Below are 23176 nucleotides of genomic sequence, written 5' to 3' on the forward strand. Positions count from 1 at the left end.
TTGGCTGCTTCAGTGGACATGGAGTTTCTGATAAATCTGAAGTTGGCAAGGTTAAATTTAATTTGTTTACAGACTTTTTTTTTTTTACATGTGCTTTAAAGTTCAGGTTGGAGTCAAATATAATGCCAAGGTATTTGAATTCTTTTAGTCTGTAGTTTTTCTCTCAACACAAAGTAATCACATCTACATGCAGCAGATGAACCGATTGTTATTCTTATGAAGGAGGACGCATTTTAAAAGTTTTCTCCCCAGGGAATAAACAGCTTGGTTTAGTATGTGTCGTACAAATTCTAGATTCAGACTGAAACAGAAACCGCTCCCTTGAATCTAGACTGACATCTGGTGGTACAAGTTGAGAGTGACAGCCATGTGTTGAATGGATGTAATAATAAAAAAAAAAAACAGACTCCCACTGTCTGTTTGGTCACCAAGTCTTGCTGCCTTCAGACTGTTGACATTAACAAAAAAAAAAAACATTCAAGACAACTTTAAAATGCAATCTGTCAACAGCAGTGTGTTAAAACAAAGGTGGAAATTCAATATACCAGCATAAGTGTATCTAATAAAACTGACAATCCCTCTTTAGTCTAGCTTTATTTTGGTGATTTGTGGCTGCTGTTATATGAATCATTTTTTGTCTTTGTTATAAACCTTTAAATGATCCCTTGTCAAGAAGCATTATTACTTCACAAACTGAGCAGTATGTATTATTTATTTAAAGTTCATCTGTAAAGATTTAGAAACTGTGATATTCAAAAGTTGAGGTTTGAGGTTTAAGAAAGCTTTTTCCCACTCATAATTATACAATTATATATACCACTAAATATAACAAAAAGGTGATACAACTGAAATACGGCCTTATTTATTTTATTTTGGCTTTTTTTTTTAATTGAATGCTATTAATGTCACGGTAAATAATGTGTTTGTTTGAGTATGATAAACTCAGAAACGTGTTTATGGTCTCATTTAAGAAAGAGATCTCTGTGAAAGCCTCACAGCACTGTTGTTTCCATATTTCATTTTATCATACAATAACCCGAATTATTGTTGTTATAATTACATCATTTAACTTTAGGGAGCACCGACGTGATATTTACAGCGGGCCTTGAGAAATCCTCCTCACAATAAAATGTGTACGTTACTAAAATGCATGCTAAATTTGTATTATCGTGCCCCCTGGGGATTTTTTGTGCACGTGGTTACGTCATGATGATTGCACCTGTTTCGGGGTGTGGCCTAAGATGACCGCCTCAGTCTCAGGTAGATACTTGTTCAGGCAAACACACGAAACAATGAACAGTTGTTTGTAGCTTCAGGGGAGAATTACGGCCTTTTACTTTTTTTTGTTTATTTTCTGCATTTTTATAAAACTTCTTTCGCCGTGATTTGTTCCACAGCCTACATTTTTAATCAGAGGTGTGTTGTTTCGTCATCATGAGGAGGCTACCTGCTGCGCTACTTTTGTTGTCGCTTCTGAAGGGTAATTTCATTGTCTTTACATATTGGTATCATTTCGTTTAAAAAGACAAGCCATGTTAATATATTTTGAATTGGATGTTTTATTTTCTTATTGTTGTAAATCATTTAGACAGAAGCGGACCGGAGGTATCGGTCACATGACAGGTTTTGTTTATTTGATTCATGTCGTGTTAGCGCCTACATAAAGTATGTAGTCCAGGTCTAGTTAAGGCTTTAAAATGTGTTTCTTTTGAAAATGATCATTTTAAATTATTGTTATCATTCATTCATTTAGTTTCTAGAAAGAAAGCTTCCCCGTTTTGTATTGAATTGTAGTGTGAGCCATTCAAATCTAGGGACAGTTAAACTCAACAGGTTTCATTCCAGTGTATGAATGTGTGCTTGGTAGTTTCACAGTAAGCCATTTCCTGTGTCTTTGTCTGTGACACCTGTTTTTCTGGTTCTGCCACTTTGAAATGAACTCCTCCGTTGTGAAGCTGTGGCGATTCTAGAGTCTGTGGGGACCAAAAGCAAAATTCATCGTGAGGGGAGGGGAGGGCCTTCAACTAGTATTCATCACCATTATGTTAAAAAAAAATAATCACAGACACCAGCAGCAACTTTAAGAGACACATTTAAGTTGTCACAGGAATATTGGGAGGTTTAACAGTGCAACAACATTGAGTACTTTAAGAAGAGACCCCCTATAAGGGAGGGTTTCAACTGTCATTGTTAAATTCTGAGTCACTGCTAGATTATGATTTAAAGTTTGCTGGGCCCCAAGCAATTGACAAGCAGCACCTCTGGTAGTGAGAAACCCTCTCGCACGTTGTTTCACTTTTACCATGCTTTTGGCAATACACAATCGACTCGTTTCTCCAAGCATTGCTTCTTTTACAGCATGTGTTAGCTCTGTGTATTCTTCACAAATACACAAACTACTGTTGAACCATCTGTTTGAAATCTCTCCACAGTCTCATTGTGTATTCAGGTGAATGTCCCCCAGCTGGAGCGCAGCACGGCCCTGTTTGCCTCAGTGACCCTCCGCTGTGACTACTCTACCTCTGCAAACCTCCAAGATGTCCTGGTCACCTGGAGGTTCAAGTCCTTCTGCAAGGACCCTGTGCTGGAGTATTACTCCACAGGTAGGACACGAGACAGAGAGCAAAATGGAGAGAAAAGTGATGTTGGTGATGCATTGTCAGACACTTTTCTTTAATGGCTGACAGAGAAGACATTCACACTAACTTTCTAAGGGAAACTTGAAATATTTTTTTTTACAAATAACCGTTTATTCTTTATTAGTAGTCTTGAAAGGAAAACATCCATTATTCATTATGCACAATCTTAATCATAAATCTACTTTCAGTTACTAAGATTTAAGAGAGGCTCTCCTCATATACTTATGTCAATGATTAACACAGAATTTGTGGGTCAAGACGACATTTTTGTTATGAACATAGTTCAGCTTCAGGCATACGGCTCCACAGATAAACACGGACTAACCTTTTTATTGTGTCAGGACATCAGACCTCGGTTTGTCTTCAGCCTTGTTCGACACATTCTGCTGTGAATCCTTTTCTGCCCTGCACATCTGCACTACTTACTGACCCATTTAAATAGATGTATTTGTATCGAGTGTTTCTGTTTAGCATTTTTATTTTTTTCTGAGTGATCCTCCGTCTCTGCTGACAATTGCACACCCTCTGCAGGAACACAAACGTTAATCTTATCACGCACAGCTGGAGCGTGTTGTGATGCTTCATGATCAAGATTCTTTGATCTTTATAATTGGCATAGACTTCAGATCTGGCAAAGAAGGCGTGGATATGATTTCTCGTCGCAGAAAACATTCTGATTTATTGTTAAAATGAACTCTTCGCTCTTGTTTGACAGCATACCAGTCTGCACTGCAGCTGGGACAAGACCCGGCCAATGACTGTCCAGATCGACAGCGAACGGTGCGAACTGTGATCCAGAAGAGAGGAAGCAGTGAGCCGACGCTGGGACCAGAGTACCGGGAACGAAGGATCACCATCCAAAACAGTGAGTTCAGATAAACACGGTTTGTTTCCAACAGCGACGGTATTGAATCAGATGTGAGTAGAATGACATATGACTGAGGGGGGGGGGGTTGAGACCAGGGCTCTGTCTCAGTACAAAGAGTTAAATGTTTTCTATTGAAAACTGCTTTAAATGTGACATGAAGACTGTTGAACTAAAAGGCACCTGTGTATGTGTTTGAACAGGTGCAGACTTGGTGATCACTGAGGTGATGTGGTGGGATAACGGGGTGTACTTCTGCTCAGTCGATGCTGCTGGAGACACAACTGGAGACTCTGACAAAGAAGTCAAACTGATCGTTTACCGTAAGGAAGAAATCACTGAAATTAAATTACCCTAAATACTCTCAACGATTGTAGAGGAGCCTCTAATTTCTAAAGCTCCTTCTGTAAATGCATTTAAATCTACATGTGGGCCATTGTCTTCAAAATAAAAGAACATTTTTATTAAGATGTGTTTATCTTCTTCTACCCTCTCAGACTGGCTGACAGTGTTGTTCATAGTCATCGGCGCCCTCCTCCTCATCCTCCTCTTCTGTATCTGCTGCTGCCAGTGCTGCCCTCAGAAATGCTGCTGCTATGTACGCTGTCCGTGCTGCCCTCAGCAATGCTGCTGTCCTGAGAAAGGTAAAAAGCAAGAGGCATTCAGGCAAATCATTCTCGGCGGTGCTTTAAAGAGGCTCTGACATCCATCACATCAACAGGCTTTTGACAATTATTTAATTTACATCCTACAGCATCACTAAGCAAGGAAAGTGAAAAGACCAATATCACAAACATGGTCCTTTCTATTGAGTCTGTATCACAATAGTATTCCTTGTAACCAAAAAGCTTTGAAAATTTGAAGTTAAATATCCTGTCATCATATTTTTCCCCTCTCTTTATTGACATATGGCATCAAAATACTGTCTTTCCGTTCCGTTCTGTTCTGCGCCTGGCATAAACCAGCTTAAGATGGTGATATATATACCTTATTTGTTGGATTTGCTTTGATAGTTACATAAAAGATGCAATGGCAAAGAGACAGTTTTTAACCTTTTTTGGATTAAACCTGCATGAAAAGTGCTTGAATTTGACTCTTGAAAAGGTTAATGATCCCTGCCTTGTGTACTCTGATGTTTTTCTCTCTCGGAAATCTTTCCTTCCATACACGTTGTCATCATATTATGATTAAAGTAAGTGATCAGGCAGTATAATTCAGTTTCACAGTTCACTCAAGTTAATGAGGTTCTGAGCCGTTGCTTTGTTACAGGTGACAGGTTTAATATCTCATCTTGGAGTGATTCCTCCTGCTCTTGAGATCAGTTTAAAAGATTTCTGCGGAAACAGAAAGTAATGCTGGAGCCTCATGAGTTTCTCCTTTAAACTGTATTTTTTACACCGAACAGTGACTGCAAAGTTTGACATCAATCTCTTACACTGATATCAAATGAGGAAGTCATCTATTAATGGCCAGTGTGGCAGGAGAAAACATTAAAGCAATAAAACAGTATGATAATTAGGAATATACAGATAGCTGTAGAAGTACTAATTTGAACAGAACAGGAATGAATGCATCCAGTCCTTTAAGGAGATGCTGTTAAGCAGTCACCGTTGCAGTTAAGAACTTGGCTATCATTGTAGGCTTTGGAGATCTGTTGTTGTACAGCATAGTGTATGTTTTGTACATAAAGATATAGAAGTCTTACAAAACATGTTGGCCACAGTCACAGATAATAAAAGATGTGGCGTCTTCTTCTTTCAGCGATCATGCAGCATCGCATGATGAAGGAGGCACAGAGGGCGATGGCTCCTTGGGCCGGAGGACATCCGGTGTATGGACCAATGAGCCACGCCTCCTCCCAGATGAACCCACTGCTCTACGCAGGTACACACACACACACACACACACACACACATTCTACACAATTTGTGATGAGTAAATTGAGGGTTTAATATCTGAAGACCACTAGTGAATCTTCATCAACAATAATGCATCACCTCATTTTATTTTGTTTATGTCGATGTCTCTCCAGGATCTGCTTCAGGAAAAAGCATCCCCATGAAGTCGATGCCCCTCCCTCCTCCTCAATCTTCAGCTTACAGCATGCCCCCTCCCAGTGTCCGTGGCAACAACACCCCCGCCAGCACTAATCAGATGCTTGATTACCTGGAGAGCCAGGTGAGGGGGATGGACATGACCAGTCCTCTGCTGCAGGTATGTTCTATTTACTGTAAACAAAGACAATCAGATCATTTTGTCCTGTTTATGAGTAAATGTAATCCTGTTTACTGTTTTTTTTACACAATTATGTATTTAAAAGCCAGAAATGTAGTATTTAATATTAAATAACCTCTGGTATAGCTTTGGAAAGGGGATGGGTCAAATTATAAGCAGTTTAATTTTAATCTTATCTTAAGACATAAAAAAAAGGTGCCTTTAAACGTACTGTTGTAGAAGTAGTTTCCAAGGCAGTGGTTAAACCAAAATATAAGCGGCTAAAAGAAGACATGATGGAGTTGGTGTCTATTTATACTTGAATAAACTGCATGTTAAAATAGTAGTTGTTCGTAACAGCTACGCTTAAAAGAGAGTTCGCGACTTTAGCCTTTAAATACACAGATAACTAGGATACAGGGATAACTATGCACATTTTCCGACAGTTTGCCGTAGGAGATATTCACTGTGTTAATCCTGTGTTTAAAGAAAAAAAGAAGAAAAATGAAAAGTTCATTTCCAAGCTGTGTTATCACCATTTGTCTTTATGTGTGAAAAAGTGCCCTGTAGTTTATTATCCATTGATAATGGTTGTGACACATGGTTGTGTTTTTTCCATTCTAAAATTAATGCATGAACTGGACCTTGTGTCAAACTTGGGCACAGATGTTGTCTTCTTGAACTTAACTGAAAAGTTCAAATTGAGTTTTGTGTATTTCTTCTGTTTGTTTTAACTTCACGATTTCTTCTTCCCATCAGGCCCAACCTCTTCAGCCCCAGCATCTACAACAGATTCAACCTCCTCCCCAGCTCATGCACATGCCCATGCCCACCAATGTACCATATTCCCCCGGTCCCCCCAGCATGATCTCCGCCCTTGGTGACGGCCCAGTGGAGCGCCGTGTCATCACACTTCCGCCAATAAGAGAGCAGGGCAGAATTCCACCACCTGCTCCAAAGACTCGCCCCCCAAGCTCCAGCGAGAGCAGCCGCAGTGGGTTCGGACGTACTGAACAAGCGGCTGCCAGACGATACCCTTCACCCTCCCGGTCCAGAGGTATTCCCAGGAGCTACAGCGAGGAGTCCCTGGATGGACGCAGTCGCAATGGGACACGAGGCATGGATCGACCCCGCTCACGTTCCAGGGATGATCTGTTTGACAACAGGTCCAGAGCAAACTACTCTCCCCCAGCATCCCGACGCTCGAGAAGAGGGTCCTGGAGCTCTGACGATGAGGGCAGCAGCAGAAGAGGAGGAGGAAGGAGAGGAGGACCTGGAGGGGGAGGAGGAGGAGGAGGCTGGATTGAAAAACCTCCAAGCTACTCCGAGTACGAACCAGGACAGAAACCAGGAGCAAGGAGGAACGGACGCTACTCTGTAAGACACACGCAGCTTTAGTCTATAGACACTATCTTACGCACTTGCATCCAGACAAATGCACACATAATCATCCCACATATTCGCAAATTAACAGTCTTGAGTTAAGCTGAATGATCTAAGCAGTGATCTAAAGTTAGTATGTCTCTCTCAGGACAAGAGTTCTCGCAGTGGCACCAGCGTCGTCATCTGAGCCCCTCCAGCTGTGAAACGCCCTGTGATCTCTCTGTCAGAGAACAAACACACCTCAAAAGAACTGGTAAATGTTTAAATGCCCCCGTTGTATGTGTTAAAATGAATCATGGAAAGTGCTCTTTTATTACTCTCTGGATTTGTGAAAAGCTAGCAGAAGAATTTATAAGAATGAGATGGAAGGATTCAAATGTTTCAAGTGTGCAGGTGATAATGTTTGATGTGAATAAAGAGGTCTTTGGCTTGGATGTTTTAAAATGAGGACCTAAATGAAGAGTGTCAGTGTGACTACTGCTCAGTTTGGTGGGATAATATCGCACTCTGCTGGTTCATCACTGTAATGAAAAAGATTCTTAGGAGATCTGGACAAAGAGCATTTTGTTTATTATTGTATTCATGGTTTCAGAATTGATTTAAGACCGTCTTTATTGCATATTATACGCAGAAGAAACTCTATCATGGCCAGAAAATAAGTAAACAAATGACAAGTTCAGTAGCATTAGCCTACAACTACTGTATTGTTTTTAATGTTTTAATGTTTTGAAGGAAAAGGTGTGTGCCATGAGCCTCTGTGTGGATAGATATAGATAAGCTAAAAGCTTTGTACATAAGATGAATGAAGTATTTACACTGGCCTACTGTAAACACCGTGTGTAAATAAGTCATTTACAGGATGTTGACGTTGGGATGTCAACAATGTTACAGGAATAAAGTTGTATTTTCTTTCTGTTTTTTTTACATTTAATTGCACAATATGTAAATGTTATAGTATTTTCTTCTCTGTACAGCGCTATAAGCCTTCTACCTGACCCCCCCCCCCCCCTCCCCCCTCCTACTAAAGATCACTTGCAAATGGAATTAAGAGGTTGAGCCTTTTGTCAATGATAATGTTTTTCTTTCTCTTTTATGTTTTTTTTTTCACACTGTACAGTAAGTATGTGTTTGTAATAAACATTTTACCTTTTGGGTTGGTTTTAAAAAGATTTGCTGTCCTTTTATTCCAATTTGCATCCTCAAATGAATAATTCTTCAAACGGACTTCGGATAACATTAACACTGCAAAAGACAGGCCAGTGTTATCATATTAGTATTTGAGCCACGCCTAAATGGAACAAAAGAAGTCGTTTTTTTCTTCTTCAGTTAAAAAAAGTGGAGGTGTTCTTTACTCATTAATATCTGTCTCTAGTGTTTTTCACAATAATAGTCATCAAAATAATCATCCTTCTGTTTTTTCAATTGAACCATTGCAATAGTGAAATAATCTGATTTACAGTTAACTGTCAAACAGAGAACCTATAATCAGATTTCCAAGTGGAAAGCTGAAAGGATGAGTTGAATAATTGATAAGTCAATTAAAACTAAATTAGCCTGACACAATATTAATAATGCATTGACTTTTTTTTACCCCAAGCAAAATGGCAATTGTTGACTGGTTGCCGCCTCTAAAATGTTCTTATTTGTAAGATTGAACAAACTAAAATGGCCATCAGATTCATCAACACCAAAAAAGAAAACTGATTATGAGACAATGAGGACCAGACAAAGAAAACTCCTTTTGGATTTGTAGTCACTCGTTCAAAGGCAATTTTATGTCTCCTGGTTGTTTTATCTTTCTTTCCTTTTTCTCCTGGTTGTTTTGTGTCTCTTTCAAGTTATTTGTGTTGTTTCATTGACTAACCAGCGGTAACAAGTGGCCTACAGTACCTTTAACCTGAGGCTTTGATTGCTTAATCCAAACAAAAAAGTTTTCTAACCTTCAAAAGAAACCTGGATATAATTGACTCACTGTCTACTTAGTACTCTCTAACTGCGTTGTTTTAATTTAACGTACAAATTAAAATAATACGAGTATTATTATTGTAAGCATTTTTAAAAGTTATTTTCAAAACTTGTGAATATGTTTTATTAAAAAAATAATTTAAATCAATAATAAAAAGTTTTAAAAAAAATGAGCTGTCTTATTTTGTCCAAACTGCGACTGTGCAGTGCAGGCTCTTGTTAAAGTCGCGCTCTGATGACGTCTCGGCGAGAGGAGGTGCGGGTTTGCCACGTCGGTCTCTGTGCAACGCATTTACACTGTTGCTCCTGTAGCCCGGTGCTAACTTTTAAAGCCCTTTTTTTTATGTTTTCGTCTGAAGAGAGAGCGACCCTTCCAGCGTTGTCTGCACCGTTGTAGCTCATCTTCAAACCAGTGCAGTCGTGGAAATTGAAGCTCGAAGGCGGAGAAATGCTCGCTGCTGTCTGGACTCGTCAGGCTGGAAGCCACACAACTGACTGATGCATCCTCGTTCAGTACACCCCCCGTATGTTGTCGATGTTGTGTGAGTAATGGCTTTATGGAGCTTTTTTTTTTTTTTTTTTTAATCTATCACGCTTTTATTAAGAGGACTAGACTCTAGCTACAAACTTCCTTCACCCTGTTTCCATCGTCTTTGTCCAAAGTGGTGCTCCCAAGTTTTCCCTCTTCATGACAACCCTGCCTGATGTCATGGTTCAGTCAGGCAGCTTTTTTTGGGTGCATGTCTTAGCAAGTCTGCAGAAAAAAAAAAAAAAAAAAAAAAAGTCCCAACAATGTGTTTCCCTAAGGAAAGCTATTGCAGTCTCTGGAAAACCACAACACAACCACACACACTTTTCTTCAACCTCTTGGTCGCTTTTAAATCACTTAAAAAAAAAAAAAAAAAAAGAACTAGTGGGGGAAATCTAGAAACGTGTTGCACTTCCACAAAATTGCAAAATATCATCCTTCAAACCCTCCACAGTTGTGAATGTCTGTTGTCACACAGTTCCCGTTTTTTTTTTTTTTTTTTACTTGTTTGTGTGTTGGTCCTGTGTGTGTGTGTGTGTGTGTGTGTGTGTGTGTGTGTGTGTGTTAACGTCTGTTTCCTGTTGAAGATTGAGCTTTATTACTGTTGAATATTGGAATCACACACTGGCTACAGTGAAGAGCATGCTGTATTACCATCCCCATCCTGTTTCACAAGACATATCAGCATGAAGGAAATGCTGATAACCACGACACAGAGGTTGGATGTTATCTTGTTCTGGTCTGTGTTTTGTTTCAGCAGTCCCTTTCTAATGAAGGGGGGGCGGGGGGCGGGACTATATTAGAACAGTGATGATAAGATAGATTTTACAATCGTTTATGGAGTTCAGTTCCTACTACAATTGCTCAGATAGTGCTTCATTGATATTTACATGTTTATTGTAGTGTAATCAGATGCTCCATTCGCTTTGTAAATCCATTAATCTTACGTCTCCTACTTATTGTTAGAAAGTGATAAACATTTTCATTAAAAAAAAAACAGAAAAGAGTCATAATTTGTTGACTGCGGCTTCTTAAATGTGATTTTTTTTTTTCTGGACTAAACAAAATACAGGGGGATGTCACCATGGGCTTTGAGAAACACAGATAAATTTTTACACCTTTTTTATTCTAACATTATATTCAATAAACAACTCATTTAGAATATGAATCAACAATGAAAACATTTGTTTGCAGAATTTGAGAGCTTCCACTCAAATAACATTATAACGTATAACTTAAACAATCTAATTATTCAAAAAGCTCTGTGGTTCGACTACAAATTGCATTTTTATATATATATATATATATATATATATATATGTGTGTGATGGGACTAAAGCATAGGGATGTAAAGAAATGTCATTCATGCATTAAATGAATCCTAACCTTCCTAATCTGAGTATTAGTTTTATGATGTGTGTGCCACTGGTCATGTCCGACTAAACGCTTTGAGTGACACGTAGTGAGAGTAAAATGTTCTTTGTGACAGCAGCTGGTTTGACAAATTACTGCAGAAGAAGTCCACTATTAATCAATAACTATAATTAAGGTCTGTATTTGTTTCAGGTGTGTCATTATTCTTCATCATGACTTATTTAAACCTATTTTTAAAAGGAGGACTTAAAGTTTGGCCTGGGACGAGCGCCTATCATCAACTGCATGAAAAGATTGTATGATCAGGGCTGATACATTTCAGCTTGTAGCGCTGGAGTTGGTAAGACGTTGAGGTTTCTTGCTCTCTTGGGGTTTTGTCCGACATGGTGTTAGTTTCAGTACAACTGTCTCATTGAAAATGACAAAGTATTCTTAAAAAACAGACTGCAGAAACCTTTAGTGCCCAGTGTTAATTCCTCAAAGATGTATAGATGATGGAATGGAGACATCCTCCTTGTCAGTCATTTCTCATCTAGACATGTACTTAGAATTTGCCTCAAAAACACTTCCGGGAGACTGAATCCCTACATGAGCTTAACCAGGCACACTGCCTTTAAACAGCCAGGGTGATACTGTTTGTAGGTGTAGATCGGTGACAGCTCTGTTTGCTTTGTTAAGTAATTATTTGTCAGGGAGGCTGTGGGATGATGGTACTCTGATCTGGTAGTATTCTTGTTAAGTGACTCAGTTTCTAGTTCTATGAAGTGAAACCTCTGGGGTATCACCTCACCGCGCTTATTAAAGTGCAGATATAAATAAATAAAATAAGTTATCATCCCGGGCTGTATTTAAGAAGTGGACAAAGCATTTTGGTCTGAAAAGTAAAGCCTACTCGGAAGAGCCTGCATTCTTCATTCTTCATTCTTCATGTATTTGAATTTCCCCCGGGGACAAATAATGTTTTTTTGAATTGAATGATCTCTAATGGCCAGCAGGGGGTCACTGAAGCGTTTGCAAAAAGGAAGTCTGACTTTTCAGAAGTTTATGAGAAATGTATCTCACTTCTCAGTTAATTTCTCACTGAGTTTTTTTTAGATTTATTTTGGGGCTTTTTTATTGTAGAAATAGGATAGTGGAGACATTCGGAAATCAGGGAAAGAAGTCATTTAAGGATATCTTTCCTATAGAAAAGGACAGCTGTCATTAAAAGCAATGCATGAACACCAAGATTCCTTCAGGTGTTTGTGTCGGCGTGTGTCCCCCCCCACCCCCACCCCCCAAAGCTGTAAACCTAGGGGAAACACTGATTATTATTTGTTACTTTTTTATTTGTTTGAGTTTGTCTTGTTTTGTTTGTAAACACCATGGAGCAGTAAGCACTAGAGCTGAGAGCAGCCAATAAAAGGTTGCAGGTGTGTCACTGTGAGGTTGACGCATCAGGGAGGGACACAGGTTGTTTACCAGGTTAATTAGAGGAGTCATAAAATGTTTGTTTGTTTAATCTAAATTAAATGAAGAAACAGTGATTCCCGACTGGACATTGAAACTGTTGCTTGGGTACGATCTAACTGGAACGGTGCATCAGTGTCCGTTTGATGAGTTTATGTTTGTTTGTAATTTTATTATAATTTGTTTTTTTTGACAAATAGCCATGATAAGTCATCCAAATGTGATCACTCCTGCCTCTTAAAATCACAACGGGAATTTTAACATGTTAAACCAGGCGCTTCAAATTAGGCGACAACATAATATGGTCATCATCACTGCTCCTACATCCACCTTTGTGAAAAATACTGTTTAAATATATTTGAACTGAATTCTTAAATATCACATGAAGTTGCTAATTTTTAAAGTTATTTGAAGAAAAATGTGATTTGTCCTACCATTCAAAAATGTACCGTAGACATGCAGTTAACGGCCCCAGATAGGAAAACCTATAAGTATTTATAGTACGTTTTTATGAAAAATGAAAAATAAACACATCTTCAGCTAAGACATAAACACATTAACTCTTGACAAATCTGAAACATTACCATTTAGAGGGGAAGAGGATGAAGGCTATTTCACAAAATGAATGCCATTTGCTCAGACACTGAATCCTTTGTTTGCAGGTGATCATCTACTAACCAAAACAAGTAAACAAATAAAACAAGACATATCAGGAAATGGAGGGATCACCATCTCTGCTGAATAATTTCCCGGGGAAAACCCCGGCAGCTTTATGATGGCTGAAATGAGCCACTGACATGCTGCTTTATGTCATGTCTCTCATCCAAAGCCAGTTTGACAAGAACTGGTCCAAGCACAGCTAGATGGAAACCTTTTTTCTTTCTTTTTGTTTACTTTTAAACCCCCATAAACTCACTCTCCAAAGTGCAGCTGCTTTTACACCAAACGTATTTCACCAGTGTTGTGGTTTTTCAAAGTGCATCCCCCCGGTGCGGTTTTCTACTTTTACCCCAGATCATTCATCACTGGAAAGATGTGTTTGGCTTTTTCTTACTTTAAAATATACACATTTAAATCACATGATACAATTTTTAGAGTTTAACAGGCGGATCTCAATCTTTATTCTGTGCAGCATGAATTACATGTCTTTCATAAAGTAACATTGAATCATGCTCTCTCCGAGCATTATGCTGTATAGAAGAGCTGAACACATGTCTTTTTTTTTAAAGGTACAGTGAAGAAATAATGTGTGCTTGATCTGTTCTGATAATTTCAGCATTTCTAATTTTCTTATGTGAGAAATTAGCCATTCTGCTATGATGCAGATGAACTACTACACTTCATGGGGACAGTAAAAAACATAATAATCCATCCCTTTGAACTGTTTACTTATCAATTGTGCATTATAAAGTAAATACCTCGGGACATTTGTGCTTTCACTTTTTAGTCCTCAGGTTTGTTGATTTTTTTTTTGTGTCTCTTTTGTTTCTACCAGCTTTTTTCTTTTTAGGTGTTTTCCTTTCTTCTTCTTCTGACTCAGTCTTGTCTTTCGGTTTCCCCCACAGTGGCCTGGTTGTACATGGTGGCTTATTGAGGAGACAGGGGAGGAGTCCTAGCGGCTGTCGGTTGGTGGGCGGCATCCCTGGTTGCCACGGTAACTGGCGACCATGCCAGGAGGCCGCAGGGGTCCCAGCAGACAGCAGCTAAGTCGCTCTGCTCTGCCGTCCCTGCAGACTCTGGTTGGAGGCAACCTCAGCAATGGTACAGGCCTCAGGAACAGGTGGGTGATGTAATGATCAAAAACTATTCTGTGAATGGTTTGAATGAAAACTCAGATTACAATGTAGATCAAAGGACGTTATGAGTTTAATGTCCTTCTACAGTTGAATGCTCCAGCGTTGTCAGCCCTCATTCAGGATTTGTTTTTTCGACATCCTATAATCATATCTCTTTTCTGAAGTTGGTGATTCCAACTAGACCAACTTGGTACTGTGTTCAACGAAAGAAAATTAAATGAACAGCTTTTTTCTAAAGTTAAAAGAAACTATTCACACATTTTCATTTTGCAGATTTGCTGTTTTCTCTGTTAGTCTATTTACAATTAGTTCTAAACACTGGACCATGTATCTGTCTTTTTTTTCCTGTCCCCTCTCAGAAGCAGTAACTCAGTGGGTCTGTCTGCCCCCCCTCTGTCGGCCCTCATCACTCCTGAGCCGGTCCGTCACTCAAGGATTCCCGAACTGCCGTTGGACAGCAGTCTGCTGTTTGAGTTCCTGCTCTTCCTGTATTTGCTGGTTGCCTTGTTTGTCCAGTACATAAACATCTACAGGACTGTTTGGTGGTACCCATACAGCCACCCTGCTGCCTCTACCTCTCTTGTAAGAACCCTCACAGATGCACACACATGAGCTTGGTTGTTATGGCAACTTGAAATTATTCTAAAATTAAAAAGAAACTGTAGTGCTCCAAAAGTTGAACTGTTTTTGACAGAAACAAGTTGAGGGCTTTTTAGCGCTCAGGGTGCTGAGCACTGAAACGCTGCGGCACATTGTTGTTGTTTTTTTTTTTATTGAGAACGAGCGCTGGCAGTGCCAAAAATGCTTTCTGTGGACACACGACCTAAAGCAGCCCCACTATTTAGTTTTACGAAACACATTGAGATTCTCGTGTTCAACATGTAATAAAATGTCCTCATGGAAAAGTGTTGATAGTTTATTCCTGTTCTTTATTTGAAAATAAATCTGCTCTGCTTGTGCAGAACTTCCATCTAATGGACTACCACCTGGCGATCTTCATCACAGTCATGTTGGCCCGGAGGCTTGTTTGGACGATAGTTTCAGAGGTAAACAACCAGCTAATACCTTCTATTACATACAGCCTCTGTGGGGGGAATCAAATCAAGTTGATTGCGGTAAGTTTAAATGTTTCTGTCATCCATCTTGTCCAGGTTTCTCAGAGCAGCGGTGGATCACTGTTCAGATACGTGGTCCTGATCACAGCCCGGCTCTCCCTGCTCACCATGTGTGGCTGGGTGCTGTGCTGGACGCTGGTCAATCTGTGCAAGAACCATTCAGTGCTAAACCTCCTCTTCCTGGGATACCCGTGAGTGTCTGATACCCCTTAACACCCCCCCCCCCCCCCCCCCCCCCCCCCGAGTAGGGTTGTCATGATACTAGACTTTTTAAATTCAATACCATTCTAGTAAAAATCAAACCGTATCAATACCTGTTTTTATACGGCATCAGAAATAAAAGTTCACAGCGCCACATTAGGGGTCACTTCTTCTTAATTACCTAAACATGCAGGCCAACTACTGCACACTGTTTAAATTGCACAAATACATTGGCAATGTTTTTGTGCGTGACGGGTACTCCTTCTTGTTCACTTGTGGCAGCTTTTGGTTAAAAATAATATTCAGTCATATCATATCATATCATATCATATCCAGTCAATACTTCAGTCATATTATGACTGAAGCATCGGTACTTTTCAATCATGTTGATCATTATAATAACAGAGCTTGTATAAGGTTTTTTTAAAATGCAGTATTGAAATACAAAAAATGGACTACCTTACTCAATAGGCCAGGATATGCTCATACAAGTAATCAGGTAGTACAAAGCAAAGGGTTTCATGCCTGTTCTGAGTTACAACAACTAGAGGTGGGCCATTAAACTTCCCCAAGATGCAAATGAAGAAAATGGTGTACACTTTCTCTCCTCAACAGTCTTCATATTGTTGCTCTCGGCCATGTACACAAAAGCTTAAGTAGAGTTAAGAATGGAAAAACTAGAGCTCGAGAGAGAGAGAAGCTACATCTCTGCTTACTTTCTCTCTTCACTTGTGCAGCGAGAGTTACTGGCAAACTGTCAACTCTGAAAAGTTGATGCAGCCCCAGATTTGTAGATATGGCAGAAAGGGTTTGCGTAGTGATTCAATAAGCACATGTGATGAGTTTATGTGTGAAGCAAAGTTAAGTTTGAACTCAAATGCACACTCAGAGAATGGAGCCAATCCCATGGCTGCTTGAAATCTAATTTGCCACTCTACTACTCTTGATACCGCAAACAATCTTAACAGGAGTCAGCAAAATTTTATTAGAAGTGTTTTTTTTTTTTCTTCAGATTTTACAGTGACTGGTACCAAGTCAAAAATACTTTTTTCTTCATGCATCAAAGTGTTTTTGTTTGTACATGAAGACTATGTCAGAGTTAAAAGTGAAGGGATCAACATGCAAAACATTTCCTTCTTACACAGAGCAACCTCAACTTATCGGCACTGACATAAAGCAGGTTATCATTTTTCTTGAACTACTGTGATTGTTACTATAGGATGGCACTGATATGTGAAACGAACCGGATATACAGAACAAATTATTCATGTAGTGGTTAATCTGATCATTCACATTTATAGAGCACGGCTGTTAAAGTGAGCACATTGCTGTTTGTTCAGGGTTTTTTGTGCTTATTTGTATTGTGGTAATGGAAGTGGAAACTGTGGACCTTAAATTGTCTCTCCTTTTAAAATATGCATGATGTTTTCACATCATACAAATCTTTTTCATCCTGCCATCATTTCAAACTAAATCTGGCTGCTCTTTTCTTTTGTCCTCGCTCAATCACCCCCCCCCCCCTCCCACACACACACACACCACCACCATGCCAGATTCGGTGTGTACGTCCCGCTCTGTTGCTTCCATCAGGAGGGAGGGAAAAGCCAAACGGCTACGACTGACTGCGACTATCCAGCCGACCATCTGCAGACCGACCTGACAGAGACCCCGTTCTTCAGACCACGGGACTTCCTCTTCCTGTTACGGGAGAACCTCAGAGAGCAGTTTTCCAGCCCTCCGCACATGCCCATACACACCTGTCCGCCACACACACATTCTCACACGCCAGAATTGATCAGAGCGGAGGTGGAGGAGCTGAAGAGTGACTTCAACCGGCGAATTAAAGAAGTGCTGTTCAACTCGCTGTTCAGTGCGTACTATGTCGCCTTCCTGCCTCTCTGCTTCGTCAAGGTGTGTATCTGTCACTTGTTGCTTTCCCCATTTTTAAGATTTTATTGTCAATTTTCATACTCTTTCATCTCCACGCCACCTCCTCTGCCTGTTGTCTCGCTAATTTTCCATTTTCTTTATACTAGAGCACGCAGTACTATGACATGCGCTGGTCATGTGAGCATCTGATCATGGTGTGGATCAATGCGTTTGTGATGCTCATGAGTCAGCTGCTCCCCCCCAGCTACTGCGACCTGCTCCATCGCTCGGCGGCTCACCTGGGCCGCTGGCAGAAACTGGAGCACGGCTCGTATAGCAACGCACCTCAGCATTTGTGAGTGGCTCCTTTTTGTACAAATTCTTGCACATTCAGAGCCATACAAAAGGACTCTGTTAGTGTGTTGTGTATAACTTTGGTGTTTCTTTTTTTTTGCAGGTGGTCAGAAAGCACCATTTGGCCTCAGGGCGTGTTGGTACGACACAGTCGAAGTCTGTATAAGGCAGTCGGAACCTATAACGTCGCTCTGCCCTCTGATGTTTCCCATGCAAGGTTTTATGTGAGTAGCTTTACTTTCTATTAAAAGTAGTGATTGGTATTACGAAGATGCATGTCCTTTAGATCCTTGAAGACAAAGGAATGACAACACAGTGCAAAAAACTATACCATAATCTACAAGCCCTGGAGTTGGCTCCTTGCAGTGTGTTGGAGTGAAAATAACGTGAAGCCTAACATGAAAGAAAGACAACTCTTGATCGAAATCGACAGAATTACGCTTTTATCACACCCACAGATGTAAGCTGGATTTATACTTCTGCGGTTAGAGGTGTTGCCACACACACAGCAGCTCGTGAAAAGCTCCAGTTTAGAAGACCTGTGTCCACCTCACAACTGAGAAATTTTTAAGGACCTGCAAGAAATGTGACTGGTCAGCAAAAGGCTGTGTGTGTTACATCCACATGTAAAAAAGATGCTAGAGATTGCTCAGAGTCAACATAACTGAATTTAAAATGAGCATGTTTATAAAATGAGTTTAGGTCTTTGTTATCCTGTTGGCAAACCCTCCATTTCCTCTGTCACAACAAACTCCACTTTTCACAGTTTGATTGATTGATTAAATTTATTTCAGACATATCAAACATATCAAAAATACAAAACAAACTGAAAAGCACGAAAATACAATAAACAAAAAACATGTTCAAATTATTTCACAAAAAAAGAAAAAGCAAATTACATATATTCAATTGATATGCCTGAAAAGGAATAGGAAGAAGTATAAAACTTATTTAACCCTACCCCATAGTTCTGTGTAACAAGATTGAACTCTTATATTTTTTAATTTATTTTTGTTATTTAGCCAAGAAAGAAACTGGTTAAGATTCAAAATCTCTTCTTCAAGAGTGTCCTGACTAAGACAGGCAGCAGCACAATTCATAGAGTTTCACACAAACAACGAGCAGCCAAACATACAAATACTAACAATACATTAAAAGACACAATTAACCAATTTAAATGGCAAATGTTTGTCGATATCATCCACAAACACATCAGGGAGAACATGTACAGTCAGATGTGTCCCCCTCCAAGTGATTAAACATTCTCTTTAAAAGCGTCCAACGAGAGCAGCTTGTTAAGTTTCAGCTCTTTTTTGTGATTCGTTCCAATTAAAGGGAGCAGCAAACTTCAACCCTGAACTCCTCCTTAAAAATCAAATATTAAATGCTGTTGATGAGAAAATAAATCTACACACTCCTTTAGTGTTGCTCCGGTGTAAACCCCTTCAGTCAAGTAGAAATTGAGATCAATTAGATCTTTGGATCCTGCTCACCTGGTGACAGATTTATTTGGTTAACTTCATAAGAAATTCCTCTGTAGCATGTGAGCAAAAAGAATAAATAAACATTTGACTAATAGATGGAAAAAGTAAAACCAGAGATCTATTTCTTGTGGGTTTTGTGATGACTAACTTACAGCACCATGTAGCATAGAAAAGAAAATCCTTCAGGAGAAACACCAGACTGAAGATAGCTTGTTGAACAACAACTGAACACAAATATCACCCACATTTGTCTCCCATCAATGAATGTTCACCAGCAAGACCCGTCTGTCTGCAACTTATTCTGCACATGTTATTAGGTATTTATTTTCGTTATCTATTGAGCCAATGAAATGTCATAAAATGGCAACATATTTTCATTCCAAAGTACAAGGGGAATGTCTTTTGGGCGAACAACAGTCAGAACTCTTGGATATTCAGTCTAAAGGGGTAATCCAGCCGAAAGCAGAGTTCAACACACACAGATGTTCCAACAGCAGAGAATGATCGACAATTGTGCATTAAAAAAATACGTCGACAATGAAGTAGTCGTAGTCATTCATCGATAAATGAATCAAGCAACTGTTGCAGCTTTATTTAAAAAATAGTCTGTATTTGTCAGAGAGTCCTGAGGTTTAATCAAACATGTTCACACAAAATGAATACAGTGACTTGCATCATAAACCTGTTTACTTTTATGGTTCATATCAATCCCTGAATATAAACATTTATTTTGTCTCACCTTATATAAGCTTAGAGATTCTTACCGTATTTCCTTTTTGGTCTTTCAGTTTCTTTTCCACAAGCCATTGCGGATCCTGAACCTGCTGATCTGGATCGAGTCCAGTGTGGTTTTGTACCAGTTATACTCTCTGCTGCGCTCTGAGCGCTGGAACCACACCCTCTCTCTGGGCCTTATTCTCTGCTGCAACTACTACGTCCTGTTCAAACTTCTCCGGGATCGCATAGTGCTGGGCAAAGCCTACTCCTACCCTCTGTCCTCTAACGGTTTGGGGCTCAAGGCGCAGTAAACGCTCTTCACAGTGAGACCTCACCTATGAACTCTGCAGGTGGAGGGGAGATGGGTTGGTTGGGGGCGGGGGACATGACGGTTGACTGGCGCTCACGCCTGGAGGCTGAGGGACAGACTGTGAACTCATCCTGTTTTGATACGGTTCTATTTTTAATGCAATGTTTATATAAACCTATTTAAAAGAATATTTTTATTTTGTATACTATTTCGAGTTACGCCGGGCATTACCGTGCTTACGACATTAGCATGTTGTGTTATGTTGTTGCCAGGCGACAGAGAAGTCAGGGAATGCCAGGAGGTGACTTTCACCAAAGATATTTTAAGTGCAGGTGGCCAATCACAAGAGGACTTGACTTCTGATGGTCACTTTAACCAGACGTTTGATGTAGAGCAGTGGATGAGGCACTGATCCGGCTGTTTTTCTCCAACTTGAGTCTTAAAGCTACAATGTAGAACCAGTGAGAGACGTGCAGCCCTTTGAGGTGGCACAAGCAGGAGGACACTGCTCTCAACATCTTCAGTTTTTTTTCACTGGTGAATTTGAATTTTTAAGGCACTTAACGGTATTCTCTTTCTGGAAAAGTGTAAACCAGAAGATGAAGATCTGTCATTTAACTTTCCAGCAAATATGGGGCACAGCACACCAGCTAAAAGACAGGTAACAGGTACCCTGGCTCTGCCCAATGGTACAAAATCTATCCAGCAGCTCCTCTTAACACCGAAACAGGTTCTGTCTCTTAGTTACATTCAAATCAAAAGTGTTAAAAATGACAGTAGTATAACAGGCTACAATTATCTTCTTCTCACTTAGGTTTTTGTAAAATCACTGATAAGGGAGTGTGAGAGATGCTGGTGGGCAGATTATGTAACTGCTGACTCCCATTGTTTATTGGTAAGATAACCAGCTGCCCACTGTAGCTTCTTATTTAATAAGCAGATATCATGGTGGTAAAGATCCTTCAATTTAAATCACAGCTAGAAAGTGCACAGTTGTATTTGGCCAAATGTAGAATTTTCCTTTGAAGCTGAGCCTCAGGGGGGATTTTTTCCTTTTTTTACAAGTGTAATAAAAGTTACTTTAAGCTGACTTGAGATCAGTGTGTTGGAAAGACACTGTCAGTGGTCTTATCTACTGCTCTACAGAGAATGCTGTATTATCCTCATCCACTTTGTTTAACTATCAGTATCCTTTTTTCCCCCACATCATTGTCTTTCTGGAGTGCAGTTAGAGGAGCAGTGTTCACGAACTTCACCCAGGTTAAGAGAGAAAAGGGATTGGCACACACTTGGCATCTTTGATGTTAAAGTACACCTAAAAATTGTCAAAAAGGGTTTGATCCCAGGGGATTTATATATTTAAAGATAATTGTTGACTGATTTGTGTCTGAGAAGTACATACAGTCACATTGTTTAAACCATAATAGGATTGAGGCCCATTTAACTTTTCTTTGGGGATTCAATAAAGATAACAAAGACTGCAAATGATTTAAGTTTTCCTTTTCGTTCAGCTATGGAACTTATCCCTTCTCCCACTGCTAATATACCATTGTCATCACTCTCTCATTTGGATCTGAGAGCAGGGGATGTTTAATAGTGACCAAATCAAAGGGTGAAGACAGATTTAGGTGATGGACTCTGTGTGTCACCTCATCGGTTTATGTATTCTGTTACCAGATATGTGTTACAAACAGGTTGCCTTGCATGTTGTTGCCTTTCTGTTCAGTCACACCTGGTAAACACTCTAATTCTCGAGGTTCCTCCTCATGAACCTCCACCTCTTCCTCACAGGCTCTAATCTGCAGTGGCTACATAACTTCAGGCAGTATGGAGGATTAGTGCTCAGTTATCAGAGAAAGTCAATACAAGTTGAGCAGAAAAGCCTTCTTTTTTTTTCTTTTTTTTCTTTTTTTTTACCAGCAGGTAAACTCTTGAGAAGAATATCTGAGAATCAATATTTCCTGAGCATCTGTGAATTTCACAGAATGCTCCTGGCGAGTTTCAGATCGAGTGTAAATGAGGCGAAGTAAAGTACTTTTGAGATAAATGTGACTGAATTACCTGTGCTGTTCAGCGCCTCAACAGAGGTGAGAGGAATCTGTGATTGTACACACATGAACAGGTCTCCATCATTCTGCTTTGTCTGCGAACTCTTAAACTCTTAAATCGGCTCATTGGTGCTTGTGTTTTTGTTGGCTGTCTTTTTCCACTTGAATGTAGCAAAAAATTCAACTGAATGTTGCTGTTGACTTGAATTGGCATGTTTTGTTGCTGGTAGATTGAGCCTCAATTAAGCACCGACCATAGAAATATAATTTTGTAACTGATGACTTTTAATGATCCCTTATTTCATGCACACAGAGGAATAAACTAAGGTGGCATTAAATCTGCAAGTTACAACTTGAATGTTTAGTCTTTGTTCAAATAATGCCCTCTGTCTGCCTTTTTTTTGTTTTAGTATTACCCGTGAGATCACAGCTGAGGAAGAAAAATAAGATGACATATGGGAAGATTTTAGTTGATATTTCTCCTAATCACAATGCTCTTAATGTACTTGGTTTTTCTCAAGGCTTTAGTAAATTTAAAGACAGGTTTTCAGTCAAACTGGATCTAATGATGTCAATCTAAGTCCCCTTGGTTATAAAAGCTATCAGAGCGATTTGCAGTTTGTTTTCTATGTGCCAAATCCCAGGATTCAATTTCAGAGTCCTGGTTGTCCCCCTTTTGTTGAATGTGTCAGTGCTGGAGAAGTCAATGGAGCTGGTCCTCAAATTTCGGCTTTTTACAGTGTTAGGTTTCCCCGCAGCATTTCTGAAAAATGCTTTTTGACATCTGAAATAAAGCAAATGGTGTTTAAACAAAGATGTTTGTGGTGTGTTGTACAAGCAGACTGAGAAGGAATATGGCACACA

The 23176-nt window shown here is 39.6% G+C and overlaps 2 protein-coding genes across 2 annotated transcripts; both read left to right on the forward strand.

Moving 5' to 3' along the window:
- The first annotated feature begins 1243 nt into the window (after nt 1-1243).
- Nucleotides 1244-8270, forward strand: LOC109987019 (immunoglobulin-like domain-containing receptor 1). Its single transcript, XM_020637951.3, has 9 exons — nt 1244-1480; nt 2433-2603; nt 3355-3504; nt 3708-3827; nt 4002-4148; nt 5266-5388; nt 5537-5718; nt 6478-7095; nt 7250-8270. The coding sequence occupies exons 1-9, from the start codon at nt 1435-1437 to the stop codon at nt 7286-7288; spliced, it is 1596 nt and encodes a 531-aa protein (XP_020493607.2). The 5' UTR covers nt 1244-1434; the 3' UTR covers nt 7289-8270.
- A 1029-nt stretch (nt 8271-9299) lies between these two features.
- On the forward strand, nt 9300-23126 carry tmem39a (transmembrane protein 39A). Its single transcript, XM_020637897.3, has 9 exons — nt 9300-9608; nt 13984-14198; nt 14574-14796; nt 15177-15260; nt 15366-15520; nt 17084-17441; nt 17567-17754; nt 17857-17977; nt 20026-23126. Exons 2-9 carry the CDS (start codon nt 14086-14088, stop codon nt 20263-20265), a joined length of 1482 nt encoding a protein of 493 aa, XP_020493553.1. The 5' UTR covers nt 9300-9608; nt 13984-14085; the 3' UTR covers nt 20266-23126.
- The last annotated feature ends 50 nt before the right edge of the window (nt 23127-23176 follow it).

The sequence above is a fragment of the Labrus bergylta genome, chromosome 3 (assembly GCF_963930695.1).
Source record: "Labrus bergylta chromosome 3, fLabBer1.1, whole genome shotgun sequence".
In the NCBI taxonomy this organism is placed as follows: Eukaryota; Metazoa; Chordata; class Actinopteri; order Labriformes; family Labridae; genus Labrus; species Labrus bergylta.